This window comes from Meleagris gallopavo, chromosome 1 (assembly GCF_905368555.1).
Source record: "Meleagris gallopavo chromosome 1, MGAL_WU_HG_1.1, whole genome shotgun sequence".
Taxonomy (NCBI): Eukaryota; Metazoa; Chordata; class Aves; order Galliformes; family Phasianidae; genus Meleagris; species Meleagris gallopavo.
Window position 1 is genome coordinate 75,106,496 of NC_139404.1, and position 26,455 is coordinate 75,132,950.

Sequence of the window (26,455 nt, forward strand, 5' to 3'; positions counted from 1 at the left end):
CTGGTACTTGACCTAGTGGCTGGCAATCCTGCATATGGTACTTGATGATCTTTGAGGTTTCTTCCAGACCTAGCTGTTCTGTGATTGTGGGCTTCTATGATTTATGACTGCAACATTATATTGCACTTGCAGTATCCCAGTGGTCAGAAAAACAGAAGGGAGAAGGCTAGAGAAGTCAAAGAAATATAATTACTTGTATTATTATTGAGTCAGCCAAGAATGCATTTCCCTCTACACCTTTGGAGTTTCGTACTGCAAAGAGAGGAAACAGTGGACAAATACCTGCTGCTAGGAGATTTCAGGTGAAATAGAATAGACATGCTAAGACAGGGTAGCATAGAAACAGCAAACCACAAAGTTTGGGACAACAGGCTATATTTCCATGCACCTGGAAAACTTCTTTCATCCAGAGATTTTGTCCCAGTAAGGGAAGAGAAATTTTACTAATTTCCAGATTATCATATTTCTCCTAGTATAGTTGTGTCAGACTCCAATATCAGTTTATGCATAGTCTGGGACTGTAGTTTATATATAGTCAGAGCAGTTATTTGCAGTTGCAAGTGCGGAGAACTGGTAGAAATGAAGAGATAATAAAAGCAAAGAACCAGAGAGCATGGTGCTTGGCAGGAAAGTCTGGAGAGAATGTAATTGACCCAAGTACTGAGGGTTTCATCTGAAAATATTGGATCAAGGGTTCAGTAGGTTGACGGCAAGTAAGTTGGCAGTGATTGTTAATGGGATTGTTACTGCTGTGCCACATGTAAATAAGCACTACAAAAAAACTTTGATATACAGAAAATGGAAACAAGATCTTGCTTCCAAAAAGAAAGTTACAATGTCCTTCCAATAATTTTATTTTAAAATAATTGAAATTGTTTTTGTATCACCTGGTTGAAAGAAGCAGCTTAATGCAGTTTTAAGGAATCCAGTTGCAGTTTCAACATAGCAGGAAATCTCTGATGCTTTCATTTACAGAATGACTTCAATTACATATCTCTTGAGTATGTGAGGCTTGACGTTCAGAAAGGATGCTACATGGAGAATTAAGGGCAAATTAAGATGAAAATATAGACCTTAGCATACCCAGCTAAGGGGATGTCTGCCGATACATGTATAGAGTTCACAGAGAAGAGGGAATTAAGTTGGGATTGTTCCCAACAAGAGTAGGTCTACTTTTCAGTAACCATGCCTGTAACAGTCAGACCTAGGGAAAATGGAGGAAAACAAGTATTATTACTTAAAATACAAGTAGTATTTTAAGTAGTGTAGTAGAATGTAAAAACCTTGAGTTTTCATCTTGGATTTTCCAGGTTACTTTGGGTGAGTGATTTTGTCAATACTAGAGACTGTTCAACTATCAAAAGAAAATGCTGTTAGTGGCTCAGAAAGTTGATAAGACTTAAGAAATAATGCCAGACACTTTGCCTTTAGGCATTTGATACTGTCTCCCACGACATCCTTATAACAAAGCTGAGGAAGTGTGGGATAGATGAGTGGACAGTGAGGTGGGTTGAGAACTGGCTGACTGGCAGAGTGCAGAGGGTCGTCGTTGGTGGTGCAGAGTCTGGCTGGAGACCTGTAAGCAGTGGTGTCCCCAAGGGGTCTGTGCTGGGTCCGGTCTTGTTCAACATCTTCATCAATGACCTTGATGAGGGGATAGTGGCCACCCTCAGCAAGTTTGCTGATGATATGAAGTTGGGAGGATTGGCTGACATGCCTGAAGGCTGTGCTGCCATTCAGCGAGACCTGGACAGGCTGGAGAGCTGGGCAGTAAGAAACTGGATGAGGTTCAACAAAAGCAAGTGTTGGGTCTTACACCTAGGGAGGAATAATTGCATGCACCAATACAGGCTGAGGGATGAGCTGCTGGAGAGGAGCTCTGCAGAGAGGGACCTGGGCGTCCTGGTGGACGACAGGTTGGCCATGAGCCAGCAGTATGCCCTCGTGGCCAAAAAGGCCAATGGCATTCTGGGGTGTATTAAGAAGAGCATGTCCAGCAGGTCGAGGGAGGTGATCCTTCCCCTCTACTCTGCCCTGGTAAGGCCTCATCTGAAGTACTGTGTCCAGTTCTGGGCTCCCCAGTTCAAAAAAGACAGGGATCTCTTGGAAAGAGTCCAGCGGAGGGCCACAAAGATGGTGAAGGGACTGGAGCATCTCCCCTATGAAGAAAGGCTAAGTGAACTGGGTCTGTTTAGCCTTGAGAAAAGAAGACTGAGAGGGGACCTGATCCAGGTTTATAAATATCTGAGGTGTGGCGGCCATAGCGGTGAGGCCAGTCTCTTTTCAGTGGTACGTGGAGACAGGACGAGGGGAAACGGACATAAGCTGCAGCACAGGAAGTTTCGCACGAATGTGCATAAGAACTTCTTCACAGTGAGGGTGATGGAGCACTGGAACAGGCTGTCCAGGGAGGTTGTGGAGTCTCCTTCTCTGGAGATATTCAAGTCTCGCCTGGACGCCTACCTGTGCGACCTGCTGTAGGGAACCTGTGGCAGGGGGGTTGGTCTCGATGATCTCTAGAGGTCCCTTCAACCCCTACAATTCTGTGATTCTGTGATTCTGCCTGCATTGTCAAAATGTTAGTAGCCTTTATGGAAGAAAATCTAACAGTTTACAAGAAAATCCTGGTAAAGAATTAGGTATTCATATTAGAGTAGGCGAGGTTAGCATGCCTCTGAGCTTGCCTAGTTTACCATGTGAAGAGTGCAAGAGCTTTGCCTTCCCTAGGATTTTGCAGTGCAGTGCATGCTAGACTGTTTTATTTACCAGTTCTTCAAACATAACCTTTCAATCTTATCCCAGATAAATGCCTAGGAAATCTAAAACAAATAAATGCATCAGGTTGCTTCAATAGTGAACCATTCTTCTAAAGGAAGGGATTTTCTGTTGGGGGTTTTACTTTTTACTTGTCTCTGGGTTCAAATTTTCCCAATACTGAAAGGATTTGAAGCAAGTATATTTATTTTCATGAAATGCATCTTTGCAAGAGCTTTTTATCTTCTATCTAGAGCATGTTTATATAACTGATGTCAGTCACATATGCTAATTTTCTTTGAAGTAAGTTATTGTAGGATACTGTAAGCAGTAATGAATGACCTCTGGAGGACCATGGCCAGCAGATGAAGATTCCCTATTCTTCATCATGTTGCCAAGGCTCCACTTGGACTGTGCTTGGTCTGCAGACTCCTGGGTATGTGAGCATCTACATGACACACCTTTATGGCCAAATTCTCTTCCTGGCTAGCAATATCTTTCCACAGTTCAGCAGCTCAAATAGGGTTATTTCTGCATTGCCAATTGTTTTGTAGCCCCCAAATGGCATTTGCCACCATTCATGTGTCAGTACTCCAAAACCCAAGGAGATCACCTTGGGTCTTCCCTGAGGCTTTTCACCAAAGTCTGCAAGTAGGGCTGTTCTCGACAGCTGTAGTGTAGAGCATATTTTTGACATCATGTCCCATCCAGTCTGGTCCCAGGGCTACTACAAAGGCTATATCTCAGTCTGCTCAAAGGCCTGTTGTTGTTCAGGGCCCCAAATAAAATCGTTCTTCTTCCATGACAGTTGATGGAGGTGACTTACACTAAAGCTATCGTCTGGAATATGCATCCTCCAAAAACCCACTGTACCTAGGAAGGACTGTGTTTCCCATTTAGTAGTTGGCAAAGACATGGCAGTGACTTTGATTACATTCATTGGAACGTGGCAATGTGCATCCTGCCAATGGTTATGCTGAACACCCAGCTAGCTCAGTCAGTAGAGCATGGGACTCTTAATCACAGAATCACAGTATCTCAGGGATTGGAAGGGACCGCAAAATATCATCTAGTCTGTCATGGTTTTATGATTTTTGGTTATCAGTATTCCACATCATAACATCATGTAATGCACTGGGGGTTTGACTGCTGATGCTCAAGTTCCAGGTGCCTGTTCAGAGGAGAGCTACTACATTTCCCTAGGGGGCTTTGCAGTCAGCAAGGAGATATAACTCCTGGCAAGGTCACCTGATGTTCTTTTCTTTGCCTGCTCTTCTTTGCCTGCTCTTCTTCGTCTGCTCTTCTCCGTCTGCTTTTCCTCATCGGCTCAACTGGACTGCACTTCTCACCTCAGCGTTGTGGTGAGGCCTATCCACCTTTCAGACACACTCTCTCTCTCATTATATTTTGCTGATACTATATTTAGTAAATTAGTTTGTTTCACCTCGGATCGTTGCTGCTGTTTTCAATTATTTTGGGGTCCCCTGTTTCCCTTTTCCGGAGGTGCGGATCCATGGATCCCTCCGCCCCACTAGTTATGGAACCGGGCCGAACCAGCCTGTAAACCGTTGACACTAGTCCAATAGCACTGCTGGAGCAGGAACACCTAGGTCACACAGGAACGTGTCCAGGTGGGTTTAGTATGTCTCCAGAGAAGGACACGCCACAACCTCCCCAGGCAGCCTGTTCCAGTGTTCCATTACCCTTATCATGGAGAAGTTTTTTCTCATATTTATGTGGAACCTCCTATGTTCCAGCTTGCATACATTGCCCCTTGTCCTATCATTAGATGTCACTGAGAAGAGCCTAGCTCCAGTCTCCTGACACTCACTCTCTACATATTTATAAACGTTAATGGGGTCACCTCTCAGTCTCCTCCAAGCTAAAGAGACCCGTCTCCCTCAGCCTTTCCTTATAAGGGAGATGCTCCATTCCCTTTATCACCTTTGTGGCTCTACACCAGACTCTCTCAAGTAGTTCCCTGTCCTTCTTGAACTGAGGGGCCAAGAACTGGACACAATATTGCAGATGAGATCTCAACAAGGCAGAGTAGAGGGAAGAGAAACTCTCTCAACCTACTAACCACACCCCTCCTAATTCACTGGAGTATGCTATTGGCCTTCTTGGCCACAAGGGCGCAGTGCTGGCTCATGGTCATGACCAGGTCTCTTTCCCCTGTGCTGCTCTCCAGCAGGTCAGTCCCCAACCTATACTGTAGACTCTCCTCTTCCACTTGAGTTTACCCAGCAGTTCTCTGTTTAACCCTGCAGGTCTCCTGGCTCCCTTTCTCGACTTCCTACCTTTTGGGACGCTCTGGTCTTGAGCTTGGAAGAAGCACTCCTTGAATGCTAGCCAACTATCTTGGGCCCCTTTACCTTCAAGTACCCTCTTCCATGGGATTTTCCCTAGCAATTGATTGAAAAAGCCAAAGTTGGCCCTACTGAAGTCCAGGATTATGATTCTACTTGGTATTCTGTTTCTGCCACATGAAATCCTGAACTCCACCATCTCATGGTTGCTGCAATGAAGGCTGCCCTCAACCGTCACTGCTTCAGCCAGACCCCCCTTGTTAGTGTAGTTGTCCTTGATAGTGTTAATTCCAGGGTCATGGGTTTGAGCCCCACACTGTGTGCCAAAATAGTGTTGCATTTTGAAGAGTTAATCATGTGACACCCTTCCCTCCCCACTGAGGAGAAAGAGAGAAAATGCTGACTGAGATAGGAGAATCTAATTTTTGAGGCCTCTGTAGATCAACAAGGAACTCCTGGACTTACTTAAGCACAAAAAGAAGTCTGTAGGGAGTCAAAAGCAGGAAGGGAATAGGTTACCTGGGAGGCAGACTTACAAAGAAGTTGTCTGAGCAACCAGGGATCAGGTGAGGAAAGCTAAAACCCAGATGAAGTTAAATCTAGCCAGGGATGTAAAGGGGGAACAAGAAGAAACTCTACAGGCATATCAGTGATAAAATGAGGCCAGGGAAGACATTGGTCCTCTCTGTAAGGAAACTGAAGCCCTAGTCACGAGGGATAAGGAGAAAGAAAGCTGAGGTGCTCCATGACTTCTTTGCCTCAGTCTTCACAAGCAAGGGCTATAGCTACATTGCCCAAGCTGCAAAAAGCAAAAGTAAGAACTTGGAGAAGGAAGATCTGTCTGCTCTAAGTGAAGATCTGATGTTTGAGACCATCTAATGAAGGTGCACAAATCCACAGGACCTGACGAGATTCCTGTCAACCGCAACTGGAAATCATGTGGAGGCTCCTGGGAAATGCAGTACACCCCAGTGTATCTTCCCCTTGGAAGATAAGGATCCCGTTGGATCGTCAGAACTCCTGTGAGTCTGCTAAACAGGAAGCATAGTTTTCCAGTATACTGTATCTCTATATCAAACAGCCTGTCACATGATGTTATGATATGGAATACTGATAAAACCAGGACAATCTCTAAAACAAATGACACTGCAATTGCTCACCACTTAGCATCTGGTGCCCAGCCAGTTCCCAAGCAATAGCCATCCCACCCTGGCCAACTCCACCAGCTTTACTGTTCAACATGATGCCATACAGTACAGAATATCCCTTTGTTCAGTCCTGGTCAGCTGTCCTGGCTGTGTCACCTCCCAGCTTCTTGTCCAGCCCCAGCCTCTTCACTGGCAGGGTAGTATGAGTATCTGAAAAGCCCTTGACTTAATGTAAACACTGTTCAACAACTACTGAAACACCGCTGTATTATCAGCATTGTTTTTTGCCTAAATAAAAAACATGGCATCATACCAGTCACTCTGAAGAAAATTAACTCTATTCCAGCTGAAAACAGGACAAGGAGTTTTCATACAATCATAGAAATACTTGGGTTAGAAGGGACCTCAAAGATCATCTAGTTCCAACTCCCCTGCCACAGGCAGAATTGCCAATTGCTGGATCAGATTGCATGGCCTTGAACACCTCCATGGTGTTTCCTTGAGGACCTCAGAGATAACCTTTTAAAAGTTAGCCAAAAAAACTCTAGAAAGCCTACTGATGTTCTCAGCTATACCCTCAGCAGACGGAAAGAAAAGAAGATTGAAGGAAAACTGATTGTCACTGCCTTGTCTATGCTATCATCTATAAAAGTGAAACACATTGGTCATTCATAAACCCTAGCAATTAGTCTGGCAGAGCCAAAGATGCTATTGGGAGTGTTATGGAGGCCAAGCAGCTTGAGGGCAAAATTTGAAAGGTGTTTTGATATCTGCATGTGTTCACTGGTACCTACTGGAATTTTCAAGCCTTTACAAATCTGCTCCCTTAATTGACAGTAAACATTTCTCAGATTTTGGCTACAGAGTGCTCTCAGGACCAAGGAGGACTTTAGGACTAAAGATCCTGTTTTTTGATCAGTGTGAGACTATTTTCTAAAAAGTGCAGCTTTGGCTTCTCCTGCTGTGTGCAATCCTACACCTCTTTCCTGTAACCAGTCAGTCAGTTTAAACTAATGTAAACAAAAAGGCTTTGACCATCCCGTGTACAAACCCTCTTCTGTGTGAGTGAGGCAAATCTGGGTTACATTCCTTCTGGGCAGACAGAACAACATTAAGGTACCATATAGAGAAGGCAGAGCACAATCTTGGGCTGTGTTTCTTTTGTGAATTCCCCAAGGAACCCAGACATGCAAAACTATTCCCTTTTCTTTCTCATGAAGGTCACTACAGGACAGAACGAGGTCTCTAACGAAGGGTTGTTGTCTAATTGCACCTGGATTTCTTAACTCCAAACTTCCTGAGTTTAGGAAACTCATGATGGTAGTAGGAGGAGTAGGAGGACAGACAGGTAATCATTTTATCCTATAGCTTTTTTAATGCCCAAATTATGTTTTACATTCAGTAACACAGATGTCTATTCTTTGGAGTTTGAGTTAGGACTATGAGAAATACATAAATCCAGCCACTTGCAAGGGTAATAATTACCAGAGCTATTGATCTTCCTGCTGCAGACCAAGGTAACTACAGTAAAGACAATTGTCAAAAAGAAATTTCCCTCTAGTTACGTTACGCATCACACTGCATTTTATGGATTTTCAGGTGTTGAAACCAAGAAGGATTCCATCAAACAGCAATAATTTGATTTATATATCCGAATAACTTGACCTAGAACAAGAACTATGATCCAGGTTGCATATGTTCTGCAGCATGTGAGCAAGTGCTGCTCCGGGAAATGGTTAATGTGTTACATGCTGTTAGTTGGGTTGACCTTTTGGCAGCTTCTCCTCATGTTACTGTCTATGTTTTTGTCAGGTGAAGGTCAGACTATCTCAGGTTTGATTGTCCAGCTGCTCTCTGGCCCCTTTTCCTGGCATTAGCTATTGTGAGACTAGGAATGGACTGCACAAGAGAGCAGAGTGGAGAAAGGTGTAACGTTTTCACAGTTTGCATTCCCTGATTTCAGATCTATAAGACTGACATATTTGTCCTGCTTGTAATAACTGGTAAACCCACTCTTGCTTCCCAAACAGTCACTCATTCTTCTCCCAGTTGAAAAGAAATAATCTTTCCTCCAGCAGCCTCCAGGATCAAAGATGGGTGCAGCACTACACAAGGAGTCTTGTCGTAAATTGAAGTCTTTTTCCTACCCTCTGCTGTTAACCCTTCTTTGTTTTAGCTACCACTCTTCCTCCTCCATTGCTTGCTGCCCTGCCCCAAAGAGAGACAGCTCTATCCTGCAGGCGTCCTCCCCTCCCTCTTTCCTTTTGCATCTGGATTTCTGCCCAGATTCAGCAAGCTCCTCCTTGCAGCCTCTCCCATTTCTGGATGGTGCCTGGACCCTAGTCCTTATCTCCTCCAGCCCCTGGACTGTTTGCAGCAGAGTATAAAGGGGTTGACTCAGGGACAGAGTAGCAGTATGAGCACCACTGGACTAGACTGGGTGGATATTTTACCCACCACAGCCTGTTCCGCACCATGGGGAAAGATGGGTCCAGCAAATTAAATATCTTCGTTCTCCTCTTCTTCCTCCTTGGAGATGCTGCACCCATCACAGAACCGTAAGCTACACAGGGGAGACTCTAAGCAGGCTGGAGACCTGGATTTATTTCTCTGTTTCTTTGTCTTTCATCTTTCAACTACCTTCCTTTACCTTGGAATAAAGACACAAGGGCTGGGTAAAATGTCTTCTACAAACAGCAGCTCTAGTGCTTTTGAGGGACTAAGGAGAGTCTGTGCAGTTGAGGTATCAGTAAAACTGCAGCCTAAATAAATAAGTAAAATGAAAAGAAGGAGAGCAGAAAGAAAGAAGTTTTGCTTTTCCACAGAGCTGACAGGATGTTAGCAAAATTTCTTGCACCAAATTGATTATTTACTTAAAAGACAACTTTTTATAACCATTTACACACTCATTTTTTTCTTCAGAGAGACTGTTTTTGAAAAGGCAAACATTTCATTAATTTATTACCTTACTCCTTGGTCTAAGTGCCAAGATGTGAGTGGGTTTTTTGATTGATAACATGAAAAAAAAAAAAAAAAAAAGCAAATGATAGATCTGGCATGACTAAAAATCGTTTCATTTCTTAATTCATATTTTTCAGTTCAGTCAATGGAATGAAAATTTCCTTCTCACCCAGGGTTATATGTCACTGTAGAACCATGGCTGTTAGATCTGTGTGGTACTAGCAGACAGCAAGCAGACTATATCTTACTGCGTTCTTTCCTTACTCTCTTTTGCCCTATTGGTATGTGAAGGAGTGACAAACATTGTCTGGTAAAGGTGACAATTGACTTTTTGCTGTTTTTACCACACATTTATCATCTCAGAATCGAGTGTTTCTGTTGTGCTAGAGCCTGGAAAAAATATCCCTTCCAGACATTCGCACTGAGAATTTTCTGTGGTATTTTACTTTCAACAGCAGCCTCTCTGCTTTCCCCTGCTGTTAGCAGACATGATGGAAATCCTTTTCCTGTACGGTGTAGTCAGACTGGTTTATTTGCTCTTTCTGTACAGTCCAGCTATGTGTTCCTGCATATCTCACCTAATCCTTCCCTCCTCTTTCCAGGCAGTACATGGTGCTTCTGCCCTTTCTGATACACACTGATTCCCCTGAGAAAATCTGTGTGCAGCTGACTCACCTGAATGAGTCTGTGACACTGAATGCTGCAATTGAGTATCAAGGGGAGAACAGGAGCTTGATTGATGATGTGGTGTCGGAGAAGGATTTGTTTACCTGCATTCCTTTCACTGTAAGTATTTTAATCCTTGTAGGATAAACTCTAGCGGCTCTGAGTAGTAATGAACAGAGTAACTCTGAACAGGTATTCACTTTCCTCTTGGCCACAGGTATACTCAAAACACTGTCAATGCTGAGCTCTCCTTAGCAAAGATATCTAAATGAGAAATGCTGAATCCTGGAAAATTTGCCCCTGTTTAGGACAGGAAGAGGAGAGGCCTGGAGAAAAGTGGATTTGGCGAAAATTTAAAAAAAAGATATTGTTTTATAGCTGAGAATTTGCTCTACGAAATAGTATTATTGTGCTCTATATATCAGTTTTTGTTTCCATGGAAATAAATAAGAGGCATTATTTTTGGAGTGATTTATGTAATTGGTAGTTCCTAAGTCTAAAGCAACAGTCCTGGACAACTGGGAATGTTGGTAACCTGGCTCACTATACAGATTATATCTTTGGCCTGAAGGCTGATGAACTGGTTTTCAGGATACTTAACAGGTTGACATCTATGTCATGCTTATGTTGAAGACTGCTGTTTTGTCACTTGAAGAGAGATGTATAGAGATCTGGTATGTCTGGTTTGAAAAAGGAAATGTTATGCAAAGACTAGAGATGTTACCTGAAAGAAGAGGGGGATTACTCCATTCCTCTGTGAATGTCAAGATGAAAAGGACAGATTTTCATCAATGCAGGAAGGACTTCTTAAAAATGAGTTGCAGTGTTGAATTCCTTTACTGCATAACACTTGCATAATCACTGCATAGCAGTAGAAAAGTAGAGGAATATAGTACAAGAAAAGGTCAGTCTCTTGTTCTTGATTCCAGTCCTGATTCCATCTCTGTGCTGTGTCTGTCAGGATTACATTAGATATTATTTTAGGAAAGCCTTTTCAAGAGACCTCTACAAGTAGTCCATAACTCAGTTACCTTCTTACAATTCTCCAGATTCCAAAATCAAGGAGTCAGTCAACAGTCACATTTATTACTGTGACAGTGAAGGGGGAGACTCTGCAGTTCAGAAGTCGCAAGTCAGTGCTGGTCAAGAATTCTGAGAGTTTGGTCTTCGTCCAGACAGACAAACCCATCTACAAGCCTGGACAAACAGGTACGAAGAGGAGGTGGAGATCTGTACTTGAAGCAGAAATTCCTAAAACTGTTGTGCTGTTCAGGCCAGATGTGGACTGCTTTCAGTACAGATTGGAAGATCAGTCTCACATGGCTGAGGCAAATGTTTTTAAAGCTCCACATGGGAACAATTTGGAGAATTTTAAAGAATATGCATGTAACTGGGGCACCTACACACATTTCCTTTGCCACTGAGAGTTCTGTTGTTGTGATCCATGCAGTTTGATCCCCTTTTGTGCAGTTTTGAACTCTTTTGTTATAACCACAAAAACTAGAGCAGTGACTGGATATTTATCTTCTAGAAAACAGGATGAAAGTTCAGGCTAAGTCATGAAATAGTTTTCAAAGTGGCAGCTGATTTTGCACTGTGAAAGATAAAACCATGTAAGCCATTTCTTCTGAGCCATTCATCTTCTAAACTTGGTCTGGCAGGAACAAATGTTGTAAAAGAGACACAGAGTTCTCTGTTTATCCAGAGCCAACACAAACTTGCAGCCAGGTGCCAAAATGATTTGCTTGCATTCATCCTTCCTGAGAAGTTAATCTGGTTAGAACAAAATTACAAGACATGTTAATTCCAATGTGAAAACATGATGTCAAACAGTTTCTGATGCCCACCATCAGTAAGATGTTCACATTGCCACAATTTTGGTCCTAGCATCCTCTAATTAATATCTCTTACATGGGCAACATAGCATGATTTAGCTTTCTAGTGAATGGAATTTCTGTAGAAGAAAATTACTCTGTTCTCTCTTGCACCATCTGTGTTTGCAACTAATGTTTTCTGGTTGGTGTCTGCTCTGTGGAACCTCACTTTCTGCTTTTGTCCATCAGTCCTTTTCAGAATTGTTTCTCTGGATGAAAACTTCCATCCCTTGAATGAGGTGGTAAGTATGACACTTCTTTTTCAATGATTGTTTGGTTTTAAGTTACCTTTGTGGGAAAAGTGAGGAAAGAGGTGTCTCTTGTGGAGAACTCTCAGTACACAGAGATAGTTGTGCAATTCCCAGGTTATTTCAGATCTTGCTAACAGGATCTGTTCTTCAGATTTCTGCATTCTTGGAGTGGTTAGAGAATATAACTTTAAATGAACAATGCTGATGTAAAAACCTCAACAGTGAGAAAATCTGCCATTATCACAGTTGGTTTTAGCTTTCTTTTTTGTCCTGTGCAAATGCTTAATACGAATGGGTGCCACTCTCTTGATGTACATCGAAGTGCTCTGTTGTTCCCTACCAGGGGCTTTCTTCCTTATCCCATTGTATTATCAGTTTTTTCTCCAAAATATGTTTGTAGTCCTAGTCATTTGACTGTATTGTTTGCACACTCTCCAAACATGGATTCTAAATATACTGTTTAATTTCTTCCCTTTCTAGCTTCCACTGGTCTATATTGAGGTATGTATACATATTAAATTAATGTTCAGATCTGTCACATTCCCACTTGCCTCAAGATGATTCTTGTCTATTTTATTTATAAAGCAGATCCATAATATTTATTCAATTGCATAAAGTTTTAACTTGTATTATGATGCTTGTGGCCTAGGGCTCATTTTGTTGTCCAGCCCTGAACTCCCCAAACAATCCTGCTATTTCTGCCCTGCAGCCTCATTTGATACTGGGGTTGTGCCTACCCTTGCTATTTCCGCTAGTGCTTTTTAGTTAGTTATTACTGCAGCCTCACACTGTTCTCACAATCTCCTTGTGGTCTCATTATCTGTAGGACCCAAAGAAAAACCGTTTGTACCAATGGACAAAGGCTGAGATAAAGGAAGGGTTAACGCAGCTGTCCTTCAACCTCACTACTGAGCCCATTCAAGGGACTTACTCAGTGGTGGCACAGAAGGCTTCTGGGAAGACAATCCAACATCCCTTCACTGTGGAGGAGTATGGTAATTGTTGCAGCAGTTTCAGGTTCCTAGAGCTATTCCAGTAGGAGCATGAAAGAGGAATTGGACAGGGTGGTAGATATAATCAAGATGTCCAGAAGGGCTGGAAAATATCTCTGTGTTTTCTCTTCATAAGCATCATCTGATCTAGAGGAGTGAAGACTGAAGAACTTGAGCAACCTATCTCTACTCCTTCCTAAAACCCAGGCAATGCAATGCCCATATCAACAAGGCTTCTAACAGGAGCTAGTATGCTTGTAGCAGTCTATGTTGGTGACCAGTGGCTGTACTTCCTTTCAGAGGTGATTGAAGTCACAGCCTCATCTTCAGCTGGCTACAAACGTGTTAAGTGTCATACTCTGAATCTAGGTCTCCCTCGAGTTGCAAAGTTCTGACCTTCTGGTGTAGGCTGGGGCTGTAAATTTTTCCTGTCCTCCTCCACAAGCCTCTCATGATGCCTCAGTGCCTTCTCTGGTGATCTTAGTCCTGTGTCAGTCCAGTCTGCTTGCTAGGAAATGGAATTCTAGTACAAACTTGCACATGGCTCCTACTTCCCCCTGACATCACCTCTAGTGATCAGTCCAGAACACCTCAGCAAGCCAAGTGCAGCCAGCATTACATGGTCTGCCGTGATCATACAGCTCAGATGAGCCTTCTGGAAGCTCGCTGTCCTGAATTGCTCCTAGTTCTCCCAAGATGATCACTGTCCATGACCTCTCCTGCAGCAGCGCTTGGATATGAGGTCATCTTGTCATAAGTCAGCAGAGCAGCTACTGGGTTACTCCTATTTTCCAGACTGGTAAGGTCTATGTGCTTTGGAGATGCAGAGATCAGGCTACAGTCCCATCTCTAAATATTTGTGAGAAAACTTTGACTTAACTCTCTATATCATTCTGCTATGAGACTGATAACCCTTGTGTTACCTAAAGAGATGCTTGATTTTAATAGATAAGTGTCATAAACCAGTTTTCTTACCTGGCGCAGAGGCTGGCTGAATGCCAGTGGTTTACTTTGACTTCTGTGGGATGTGTAGATGACACTGGCCACAAAAATCTGATAGCTTGGATGCAAAAGGTTTTCTGGACATTGTAATTATGTGGCCTTCAGGTCTCATTCTTATGTTAATCCCCCCCACATAAACTTTTCTCCATTGGTTTTGCTGCAGTGCTTCCAAAATTTGAAGTAACAGTGAAAATGCCCAAGGTTATCACCATTCTTGATGAGAAGCTGAAGGTGACAGTTTGTGGTCTGTGAGTATCATTCTTCTTTCAATACTTCTTTGTTTCAGGTTTTATTTTAGCATTACTGAAGTCTAGCTGAGAGGTTTTATTACATTTCTCAATCATTCTTGAGGTGCCAGGACCAATAAGGCTATTCAAACCATTAGTGAAAACACTTTACAAAATTATTGCTTAGGCTACTTTGGAGTATTTGTTCTGTTTTTTGGGGGGGAGTATTTTTACAGTCTTTTATATAAAAGTCATAGAGGATGTAAGATCAGCTGCAGTGCTGGAGAAGAGGTCTTCTATTTAGTTTAGCTGAGAATGGCATTTTTATCTGTGTCTTCTACATAAAAAAAAACATGTCATGTGTCCCCTGGGCCACATCATTTGATTCTACATGGCGTATTCTACATGCATCTTGCAGGAAAAGACACAGAATGGGATGAAAAATGAGCTGAAAAACCCATTGCATACATAAACAGTTGCATCAGAATTAGGTGGTAGGGTAGATACTTGCATCATGTTCTCTGAATCTAGGCGTACTGTCAATGAATAAGCATTATGGTAAATAATTCCCAGGAATTCAATCAGAATTATAAGATTCAGTGCTGTACTGAATCTTAGGCTCATTGCCAGCATTGATTCTAAAATGTTACCAAATTTCTTGATGCCTTTTACTTGGTACAATTAGCCTACTATATCTTGGAGGCAGTTCTAGGGAAAAATTCTGGCTCCACCTGTGATGAGCTAAACATTTTCCTCCACCTCTCTTACACTGATAATAGCTCTGTTTTTTCTGTCCTCTCTGCTTATAGATACACATTTGGCAAGCCTGTTCCTGGCCATGTGAGCTTTCGTGTCTGCAGGAAATTTGAATACCCAGCCACTGCTTGCTATGGTGAAGAGGCCAAGGCAGTATGCGATGAATTCTCCGGACAGGTGAGTTTTGAGTATTCACCAGGTGGAGTGATAGGAGAAAATGTTGTTTATTGAGCCTGCCTTGTAGGTATAAATTTGCTCTGCTACAGTGTGTAGAAACATGAGTGTGAAGAGGGGAGTGATTCCATATATTTTAAGGAAGCCTGAAGAAGGAAAGAAGATTGGATGTAAGTTGAAATGTGAAAGGTCTGTGTAGTAAGCAAGATGTGCATTTAAGTGAGAAAGTGATATAGAAGGAAGAGTAAAGAAAAAAAAACAACTCAGTAGATTAGAGAATATAAGGGACTAAAAGATAGAAAAGATGAGCAGCTAGCTCATCAAAGCTGTTCTTTGAGGCAAGAAAGGAACAGAAACTGGGGGAGGGGTGATGCAGCTTAAGGAAAGAGGAAAGAAACATGAATTTAGGAGCAGCGGTTAAGACAGAGAGACACCCCACATCCCCTTGACATTGCTCTACAGAGCAAAACTCTTTGGAGCATGGACAAGTGCGCCAGTGCTAACTTAACTGACAGAAACAGAGGTAATAGCAGTTGTGGAAATGAACCAGGATAATAGAGCAAGCAGAAAAGAGGGTGGTCCTTACAGTATGCTATGGCATCATTCCTGCAATTGTCTCTGCTGCTGTTATCCATGCTAACAGAAATAGGAACACTGCAGTATTCCTCTGTTCCAAGTAGCTCCTCCCTTTATTGTAGAGACCTGCCTTGGACATGAAGATGCTAATAAGAGATGGCAAGCACTGGATACATTTCTAGCCATTTTCTTCTTTATACACATACAGTCTTTATGTATGGTTTATGTAGCACTCAAACTTGTGCATTTTAAGTCAGCAGCTATATTCTAATGTGCCTGTCTTTTGGCAAACACTTTCTGCGTGGCATACACGTGAATAATTCCCTGTGCTTCAGTATCAAGAGAATCAAGAATTCCAAACTTCATACACACACAAATAAAAAATTGCAAGTTCTTAGCTTTGATGTTCCTGCAGGTACTTCAGAATGCTCAATTCTGAAGTTCTTTATGGGTGTTTTCCAGTTTTGATAAAAACAAAGAAGAGAATGACCTATGAACTTATGGGCTTCTCTTCCATTTCAAGGTAGCACACAGTGATGGGATCATTATGTTAGATAAACATTACAGTACATGAGACTGTAATATTATTATTTTTTTTTTCTTCCAAAAGACAGACAACCATGGCTGCATTTCTAAACTGGTAAAAACCAAGTTATTCCAGCTCAAGAGAATTGGATATGAGAACAAGCTCCATGTGGATGCTAGGATTGAAGAGGAGGAAACAGGTATGAATGATCTGGATCAAAGAACCAGATAATAAGCCCAGGAGATACCAGCAGAGCAGACTGCCAAGTAAGAGGAAGGAGTAGAGTCCCAGTTCTGGAATTTTAAAACTTTCCTGCCCAGGTTCCAAGAGCACCAACTAAATGGTTGTCCAGCAAAGGAGAGCTGGTATGGTATATATTTTACTTTTACTTCAGGGAGACGCAAATCAATCCTTCATGCTTCTTGCAGGAATTGTGTTGACTGGAGCAAGCTTCTCTGAGATCACGACTACCATCAGCAAAATTACCTTTGAGAACTCAGATTCCTACTACAAACCTGGAATCCCCTTCTTTGGGCAGGTAGGAAAACTGAGAAGTGAGTATCATGAATGCTTAACAATCATGTTACTGAATCTCCTGGGTGGATATTTGCCTACCTCTGCAAAGATTCTGGAGCTCAGTACAGCTAATGCCTGAGGGCTTCCACTACTTTGCAAGTTCTGTAACCAGAGAATAGCAGCTGAGAGCACAACCCAATATTCTTGGTTTCAAGTTCTGCTTCTCTGGTCTCCTGCTTAGTAAGAGGCCTTACTTGATGTTAATGCATGTCAGTTTGTGTCCACTCTTCTGACACAGAGGTGGAGATAAAAAAGATTCAGAAAATCTGCAGCTCTCCTTGGAACATGTAATGTACATGTAAAATGCAGTGGAAACTTCTCTGTCTCAAGGCAGACCCAACATCCTCACTTTTGTGACATATCAATCTGTACAGGTGGCAGGCATTGCTGTCCTGTATCATTCTGTTTTTACTCCTACAGGTTAAACTTGTGGATGGGTCTGGTGCTCCAATTGCCAATGAAACTGTGAGGATTTCCTTACAAGGAGGCCAGGAAATGAACTACACAACAAATGAAGAGGGCAGGGCACTATTTGCCTTGAACACTTCCACATTGTACATCGATTCTGTTGGAATTAGAGTGAGTGGGGCAGAGAAGGTGATGAATTAACCAGCAGGACTTGGGAGTGGGAGATTACTTCTTAAGTTTCTCCTATAAGTGCAAAAGCGCTTAGCTTCTTGCTCCTGATTGGTTGTACCAGTCTTGCCATCACTGTGGTGGGAATAGCCATGCAGCAAACTAGGTTTCCATGTGACAATTACGCTTAACTTGTATTTGATTTACGCTTGGCAATAGCAGATAGGTTTAGAAGAAAAATCATAAGAACATGTAGTCCATTCTGCTCCAAGATGTCACCAACCCTATTTAGACAGATCTATAACAAGGATATTTCTAACCTTTTCTTAAAAATATTCTGTAGCAGAGTGCTTCTAGTGCTTCACTGTCTTTTCAATTAAATGATTTCCCAGGTGTATCATCTAAGCATCTGTCAGGGTTTAATTTAACATCCCATATTTCTAAGCTGTTCTCATTCTTCTTTTTATTTTTATTTTTTCCTACCATAAATAGAAAAAAAGTGAAAATTAGTGAATCATTCACAAAAATTCTTTCTCTAGTGTAGAGGCCATTTATCTGGACAAAATAAGTGCTGCTGAAAAATTCAATATGCACATTTTCCAGTGTTTCACCTTGGAATAGGGCAGTTTGTCTATAATTATATTATTTTAATTATTTTTATTTATTATTATTGTTTTAATTATATTATCTATAATTATATTTTCTCCGTACAATTCTCTTGCCACAGAATAAAACCATTAAAAATTATCCAGAAGTTACCACAATGTGCCTGTGGGTAAAGAAAAGCTTATTTTCTCTTTAAACAAACTGATAATTAGAGAAGGCAAGATATTAGGGTAAAGAGCCCTTGAGGTGTTACTGATAGTAAGCAAACAACTGAGACAATCCTCAGCTTCACTGGAAGTGAATAATTCTCAATTAGTTATTTAGAATACCACTGCCCTGTCTTATATCTTCCAGAGTCATGTTTGTTTGTTTTTTGTTGTTGTGGTTTATTTTTGTTTGTTTGTTTTGTTATTGTTGTTTTTTGTTTTGTTTTGGTAGAATACTGTTTTATTTAAGTACAAAAAAAAAATGTATTTTCTTAGAATCATATAATATAATCACAGAATGGCCTGGGTTGAAAAGGACCTCAGAGATCATCCATTTCAACTCCTCTGCTGTGGACAGGGTTGCCAATCACTGGGCTGCCCAGAGCCACATCCATCCTGGCCTTGAATGCCTTCAGGGATGGGGCATCCACAACCTCCTTGGGCAACCTGTTGCAGTGTGTCACCATCTTCTGTGTGAAAAAACTTCCTCCTAATATCTAACCTATTTTCTGCTTTTCCAGGCAACTCATAAAACACACTCCTACTGCTATGACCATTCATGGGTTAATCCAAATTATGAAGATGGTTATCTCCGCCTAAAGCGCTTTTACTCCCCTAGTAAGAGCTTCCTCAAAATTGAGCCCACGTCTGAGACACTAAGCTGTGGCTCCTCAGCTGAGGTCCGGGTTCACTATATCCTTACACCAGAGGCTGTAAGAGAAAGGAAGAAAATCATGTTTTACTACCTGGTAAGTTTGCACTTCTCATACAGCCAGGATGTCACTGGCAATTGTGGAGGAAAGAGGTGGAGTTGGAAACAGTGGTTTATGGCAGCAGGCTTTAAACACTTCCCCATCATCCTCCACATATTCTTTTCCCAGTAAAATGAGTGTAAACATTTGGAGCAGAAGAGTGAGAATGTCCCACGTGCCCCCTGGTGACCACTGGGACTCTGCTACAGAAGGTAGCTGAGCAGGTTGCAATTAGCTATCTATTGCTCACACATAGATCTCTCTTGCTTTCTTCTCAGATCTACTCTCCAATCTCTTAAGGTTTATTTCATGCATAAGCTCAAGCACTGCAGGATTTCTCATTTCTTTCAGGTGATGGCCAAGGGAATCATTAAGCAAGCAGGCACCAGAATTCTGGATTTGGACAAGGAAAGTGGTATGTTTCCCTCCCCTCACAAATTGTCTCTGACTTGGGGGATTATGCAACTGTGGCAGACACACAACCTACCTCCTTGGGGAATGCAGGGATCCACTTCTCTGTGCTGTTGGAAGAGTTCGAACTTTCTTTTCTGTTTACTCGGTTTTTGCATAGATTTGTTTTAGCCTTTGTGCCACTTCTCTTTTTATTAACAATGTATTTCTGGGACTCCAGTGCACGGAGGAGACACAGTCTGGTGGTCTGTTTTTAGAATCTGAACTAAAGTTCAGCTTGCTTATATAATCAGACACTGAGACTTACTTATCTCTGTGAGAACAAATTCAGAACAAATTCATCCTAGTTAGAATCATAGTTTCATTTTCACTAGGATGAAGTTCAGCATGAAGGAAAACTTGGAAATTTGGCTGATCCAAGAGGAGTTTTCCTGTACTTCAACTTTTTGCTCTTGTTTTGTTTGCTAGTCAGTGGTGTCTTCATACTACAGCTGTCTGTGGAAGCTGACTTAGCTCCTGTGGCCCAAGTGCTTGTCTATACTGTTACCCCCAGCAGGGAAGTGATTGCAGATTCAACAAAGTTCAACATAGAAAAATGTTTCAACAATAAGGTAAGTGACCACTTGTTTGAGAGAGTAGTTACACTATAGCCTGGCCACTATATATTTTTTTATTTAGCCTGATCAAGCTCATTTATTTAGATTTACTGACACCGAATAAGCCACCAATCAATTGTCGTAGGTGGTTTCTCTGCCCAAACCCAGTAGGCATGTCTAATACTTACAGTATTTTTCAACTCCTATATATGTCATCTTGTAATTTCTGTTCTAAATAAGTGGAGGTGAGAACTTTAATAGCACTAGTGAGACTGAAAAAGCTGAAAGAGGGCAGAAAAATAAAGCTGCCTGTGAACATGTGGACCATGATCCTCTTATGGCCCCAAATATTCTTTATGCAGAATAGTAAAGTGATGTATGAGCAGCTCTATGTTGCTCAGTATAACTTAAAAATAATAGAAAGGCCCTGCTAAAGGCAGTGCCTTGTCTCACTAAAAGCCAAGCTAAATGAGTTCTTGAGATTGATTTCACTGTAGGATGTTGGATACATGAATTTTATTTATATTTTAGATGCCACTTTACATGCTGTATTAATATCTGGTCAGACATCAAGTACCAAGTAATACATGTGCTTAGGTATTGCTTTCCTCTCCAAAAGCAGCCTGGATACAAAGCTGATGTCATTCTATCTAGGACAGTCTTTGGGCCATCTCTGTGTTAGTCATTTTTTTCTAGTAACAAGTTTGCTAGATTCCTTGTTAGGTCATTTCGTTAAGAATATTGTTTTTGCATTCTCAAAGTTGAGACCACTTTGGGAGAGATGGTGAGTGTCAGCAAAAGGCATGCCATGGTCCAGCTGGGACATGAGGGAGACTGGCAGCTAGTGCTGTTTATTCAGTGAACATGTTTACTCTAAAAATATTTTGATTGGTGTATGTCACAGGAGGGTTTCATACTGCTGAGAACTGAAAAATCTATGCAGGACAGTCATTGCAAAATCATGTGAGATAAAGATGAAAGCAACTTAAGTTAGCAAAACTTTGCAGAGCAGAGTTTACTAGGGGGTCATTTGAGTTATGAGTTGGATTCTGGGGAAGCTACACTAATTTAGCTAGCCTCAACAACAAGCTAGTTCTTCAGAATCATTTTCAGCCAGTCCGTATTACAATACTGCTCCAAGACATCACTGTTTTTTATGTTATGAGAGAATCTGCCAACCAAGATCATTGCAGGTATGTTGTATTCTCACAGGCAATGTCTGGATGCAGCACAGAGAATGAATTTCTTTCAAGACCAGCTGCCTGAACAGATATAGCCACTATGTGGAATTATATCAATGTTCACAGTGGCTGTAAAACCCCCAAATGCCTTAACAATCTTAAACAATTATGATAATTAAATTGCTAAGAACTTCTAGGGCTCATTCCTCTACCACTTTGAGAAAGAAACCTGTTTATGCGGAAGCACAGGATGGATGTTTGCATGTGCAGATGTGTGTGGGATTCATAAGGTTGGGACTAATGCACTCAACTGGTATCTTGCTATGTTAGGGCATCTGTAACATAATTTTTCCTATGGCTGCAGGTGGGCTTGAGCTTCTCTCCTTCTGAAGGCCTGCCTTCTTCTGACACTCATTTACTGTTCAGAGCCTCCCCAAAATCCCTTTGTGCTGTCCGTGCTGTGGACAGGAGTGTCCTCCTCATGAAGCCTGAAGCTGATCTGTCACCCAGCTTGGTAAGTACTTATCCTATGTAGCATCTCAAAGTCTGGTCAGGGCAAGAGCAGCTCAGTGGAAATAGTGAACAAACCTTGTTAGTGCTGACACAGAAATGCTGTCCTGTGCAGCTTCTCATCTTCCTTCAGCAGGCAAAAAGCCGAGAACTGAGCAGCAATTGTTTGTTAGTGATTTTACATGACTCTAGGTATGGTAACTGGGAAACCCTCTTAACGAGGCTGCTTTGCATGTCCAGGAACCAAAAGCTGTCCTGTGTTTAATGTTTATTTTTTAGGTATTCTTTACAGCCATGGACATATTTTGTTGGAGTAGCATCTAGAATGTCAGAGGGTTTATTCCCCTTATGCTGAGCAACAAATGCCCTTTACCTGGAAAGGTAAAAAGGACAGTAACTGAGCCGGCCACTGTAATTTTTGATATATTTGAGCTGTAATAACCAGACTAACATGCTGTTTATAAGAAAAGAGTCGGTATCTCCAAATTCAGGTGTCTTTTTAGACTCATAGTTTCCCATTGCACCCACTGCAGGGAGGACAATGGCTGTGTGGATTTGATTGTTATGATGCTTGCATCAAAATTCTTTAGCAGTGTTTTGTGACAGTGGATACTGAAAAATGCAAAATATCTTGGCTTTTTCTGCTCAGGTATATAGCTTGCTGCCAGTGAAGGAACTGCATGACTATCACCATGGTACAGATGTGCTCTTGGAGGAGCCCCTAGAAGACTGTGTACCCTTGAAGAAAATAATTCTGAATGGGATCACCTATTCTCCAGTAGTGGAGATGAATGAAGATGACACTTACAGCATTCTAAAGGTATAGCCCTCTAGTAAGGCTGGGGAGTAGAATGGGAGAAGGAATGAGAAAGAATGCCTTCTGTTGCATGATGCAACATAATAAGGGAAGGACTTGTGAATCTCAGTGGTCAAACACTGATTTTTATCCAGAGGCAAGTAAAAGTTATAAGCTTCACCTGTCTTATCAGCTGTGTTCCTAACTTGAACTCATCAATCTCAAAGTTTTCTTTTTACGTGAAAAAATTTGAGGTTAGATTGAATTGAGGTTCTAACTCAAGTTAAAAAATTCTGCACTATTACAGTTACCCCAAATAAATCAGTATATCCTTGAGCAGCACTGTAGTCACAAATGTTTCCATCCAGAGAAGAGACTTCGTATCTAATCCCTGGCTCATCCTGAGCCCTAGACTGGAATCGGACTGCAACTAGTATCCTAAAGTCAAGAGATCTATCCTTTAGCATTTCTGAGCCACTCAGGACCAGGACTGAGAGGGTCATCTTAGGCTCCAATCCACAGGCAATACAATTTTTACTTTTGAGGCAGTGAAGTATGAACAATATATCTACTGTGTAAACCTCAATAGGAGTGAATACCCAGAAACATGTTCTGTTTCTCTCCCATAGGAAATGGGTTTAAAGGTTTTCACAAATTCCAAGGTGAAGAAACCTTGGTATTGCAGCACTGAGAGTCACATGCCTGCACAAAGTCGCATTATAGCAAGTGAAGGCCTGGCTGGAGCACCTATGTATGCACTGAGGACAGGTGGTAAGGGAACTGGGCCTAGCTATCACTTCTGTTATGAACTGAGATCCTGTCTGTATTCTGGGGTGAATACTTAAATAAGAGCTGGGGTTGTGGGCTGAGATCTTAGAAGGAGTACTGAAGTGGTGGGTCCTTAGATGTCAACTTCAGCATGTCTTTGTGGGGCATGTCACTTTTGCTGGGTTGTGAAGGCCTACAGACAAGCTTTCATAACTCAACGTTAGATGTCAGGTCTCCAGCTACACAGTTTTATCTAAATATAGAAATGAGTTTGCCCAAAGTATTAAAAATGATTAGTTAGTTAAGAACTTTTAAACTTCATCTGTTTTGGTGGATTTCTACTTCCTTTTGTCAGAGCCAAGCACACAATATCAGAAACAGCTGCTTCCTCCAAGCTACTCACTTTTACTTCATGAAATGCTGTCCCACACACTGTGAGGTTGGCTGGAGACCAGTGGGTAATAATGAAGGGCTAGCCTTGCTAATAAACCCTGAAGATCACTGTTCATGGTACTGGTGCTACCAGTGTAGCTTCTGATTGTTAGGTAGCCTGCCACTTTCTTAGAGCAAGGCACGATGCTGATGTAGATCTTGTTTGTTTGGAATTATCAGCCCTAGATTCTAGTAGAATCCATGCAACATCCAGCACTCCTGAAGAGGTGACAGAGACAATACGAAAGTATTTCCCAGAAACATGGATATGGAGTTTAGTATCTATAAGGTGAGTGATTTGGGCAGATTCCTTCCGTACTTTTATAATGAAAAGAGATGAAAACATAAATCCCTTGTTTTCCAAGCCTTTTAAAAGAAAATAAGTCCTTAATTATTTGCAGAAATCACTTGACAATCCTTTGAAAAGGAACTACTTCTGGCTGCGGTTAGGTTTGTCCAGACTGTAGTAGTGAGTTCGGAAGAAAATGTGGAGTGCCCTATGGTGAATACTGTGCCCCCTCATTCACAAAGGAATTTCTGTTCAGAAGATCATAGATAATCACCCTTATATCCTTTTTCTCTGTCCCTCACCAGCTCTGAGGGAAATGCTGAACTAGATGTGACCATCCCTGACACCATCACTGAATGGAAAGCCAGTGCATTCTGCATGTCCCCAGACACAGGCTTTGGCCTGTCACCAACAGTGTCCCTCAGAGCCTTCCAGCCTTTTTTTGTAGAGCTCACCCTACCTTACTCTGTAGTGCGTGGTGAGGCCTTCACACTGAAAGCCACTGTTTTCAACTACCTGACAGCCTGCATCAGAGTAAGGAAGACTTAAATCCTTCTTCATACCTGTACCTTCTTGTATACTCTTTGCCTACACCTAGCCTTCTTTCTTATCTCTGACTAGCCTTAGACCCCTTCCTCCCTGAAATTCTTATGTTATACCTTCAACATGCTGGAAATGCCCACATACAACTCCAGCTTCCTGCTCCTTTGCTACAGAAGAAATTGCTAATTTTTCCTAGCACTCTGTCTTCTCCCTTTCTCTCAAGATCATTCCTTGATTACACCTCTCTACAAATGGCAGGTCAGTGTGATTCTGGCTCAGTCTACTCAATTTCTGGCTATTCCAGTGGAAAAGGAGGAAGACTCTTATTGTCTCTGCGAGAACGAGAGGAAAACAGTGGCTTGGCTGGTGACTCCCAAATCTCTAGGTAAAAGTCGAGGAATGCTGAAAACTGCAGGAAGGAATTCTCTGTGCTGTTCTCCCATTTTGGTATCTGAAGTTAGAGCTACAGTTTCCTGGAAAATACTGCAGTGTGTGTATCATCTGAGGTTAAGCGGGAGGTAAAGCCTGGTACACTCCAAGGCCGTATCTAGCACTAAAAGAAACATCATCAAATCTTACAGCCCCTGGGCAACATCTTCTGAAGCTATAGGCATTGCTGGCTGTCTGGCAAGGACATTTTGTCAGCTCCATCCATCCCTCCCACAGATTAGACGATTGCCCTATGAGACCCTCACATTTGCTTTTGCTGTTGTTGCATGTTGGGGTGGCAGTCATGGTGTGCATGCAGAGTAGCAGACTGCTAAACAGCTTTGGGACTGGTGAGTCCCACCACTATGGTGCTCTTAAGTTCTGGTGAATAAAAGCGCCAAAACAGAGTCACCTTTCAATGGCAGTGCAGCTCACTTGCTCCAGGATTCATTCTGATATGGATAGCTAAGCTTCCGTGGGAAAGAAGCTGGGCCCGTCTGTGATGGGCCCCTAGGCTGAAAACTCCCAGAAATGGCAGCAGCTCCTGCTGCATGGTGCTGCTAGGCAGGACTGACTGACTTGTTTCCTCCAGGGCTGGTGGAGTTCTTGGTGAGCACGGAGGCACTGCAGAACCAGCAGCCGTGCAGAAACACCATAGTGGAGACCCCTGAGAAAGGGCGGAAGGACACGGTCATCAGGCAGCTGCTGGTGGAGGTATGCGGGCTGTGGGTAGGAGAAGGCTGAAGCTGACTCACAAGCTAGACACATTTAACAGAGCTCTGGGTGATAGAGCACACAGTGTCATTGATACTGTGGTCTTCCATTATACTTGGCAAGAATGCATAAAGTCTGCAGGCTAACAGCTGTGCAGTGCGTCTCCTTCTACTCTGTATTTTAAAACTTCCCCATCCTCTACCGTAAAAGGACTCCTAGTCCAATTCACCCTTTCCTATATCTGCTTCATGTTACCTCCTGTTTAAGTACGCCGTCTTTACAGCTTTACCCAATAGGTTCGCCCGTCAGTGCGTGCTGTCTCTCTGCTAGTCGAGTAGCCAAGCAAACTGCCTGTTATGCTGAGTGTTACACACCTTTGGTCTGGCACCAGGGTGAAGGTGGGGAGTTCAAAGTACCTGTGGGAGTTAGATGTCTGAATAAAAGTCCCCCTTCCAAACTCTAAATATTATAACAGTCTGTGAGAACATGTTACAGTTTTACAGCTTATCTGTTTTCCATGGCTGGTACTAGGCGGTATGGAATGAAACGTTTTGTGGCAGTTCTGTATAGTTTATTATAGGAAAATGCTATGTAGATTGTTCCAAGACTAATGCCTCCTGTTTAATTTCATGGAAACTACAACAGGCATGAAGGAACAATAACACAGTCTGATAGAGCAAATGCTCAGCTACAAAATACTATTTTTCAACATAGTCACCACCAGTAGCTGTGCATTTTTGCCAGCGATTAAGCGCATTCAGCACTTATAAAAATCTTGCCTGCATTCCACGCTTGTAAAAGTCTTGCTGAAATGTTGGCGCAGTGAGGTGGTGGGTGGTAGATCCACTGCTTGG

The 26,455-nt window shown here is 42.2% G+C and overlaps 1 protein-coding gene across 2 annotated transcripts in view; it reads left to right on the forward strand.

Annotated features, from left to right (window-relative positions):
* The window catches only part of LOC100543551 (alpha-2-macroglobulin), a 51,030-nt gene that overhangs the window by 13,889 nt on the left and 10,686 nt on the right, over positions 1 to 26,455 (forward strand). The window contains exons 1-21 of one of the 2 annotated variants that reach the window (XM_010726578.4): positions 8,587 to 8,769; positions 9,775 to 9,958; positions 10,888 to 11,047; positions 11,902 to 11,954; positions 12,444 to 12,464; positions 12,790 to 12,958; positions 14,121 to 14,205; positions 14,994 to 15,117; positions 16,301 to 16,415; positions 16,645 to 16,754; positions 17,213 to 17,371; positions 18,702 to 18,929; positions 19,284 to 19,347; positions 19,812 to 19,954; positions 21,485 to 21,634; positions 22,280 to 22,450; positions 23,056 to 23,197; positions 23,807 to 23,915; positions 24,221 to 24,449; positions 24,717 to 24,843; positions 25,480 to 25,601. In XM_010726578.4, the coding sequence (XP_010724880.1) occupies positions 8,687 to 8,769; positions 9,775 to 9,958; positions 10,888 to 11,047; positions 11,902 to 11,954; positions 12,444 to 12,464; positions 12,790 to 12,958; positions 14,121 to 14,205; positions 14,994 to 15,117; positions 16,301 to 16,415; positions 16,645 to 16,754; positions 17,213 to 17,371; positions 18,702 to 18,929; positions 19,284 to 19,347; positions 19,812 to 19,954; positions 21,485 to 21,634; positions 22,280 to 22,450; positions 23,056 to 23,197; positions 23,807 to 23,915; positions 24,221 to 24,449; positions 24,717 to 24,843; positions 25,480 to 25,601 (2,748 nt within the window). In that variant the 5' untranslated portion in view covers positions 8,587 to 8,686. Of the gene's footprint in view, positions 1 to 8,586; positions 8,770 to 9,774; positions 9,959 to 10,887; positions 11,048 to 11,901; positions 11,955 to 12,443; positions 12,465 to 12,789; positions 12,959 to 14,120; positions 14,206 to 14,993; positions 15,118 to 16,300; positions 16,416 to 16,644; positions 16,755 to 17,212; positions 17,372 to 18,701; positions 18,930 to 19,283; positions 19,348 to 19,811; positions 19,955 to 21,484; positions 21,635 to 22,279; positions 22,451 to 23,055; positions 23,198 to 23,806; positions 23,916 to 24,220; positions 24,450 to 24,716; positions 24,844 to 25,479; positions 25,602 to 26,455 lie in introns of those variants that run through there. The other variant, XM_085234641.1, reaches the window with a different exon arrangement.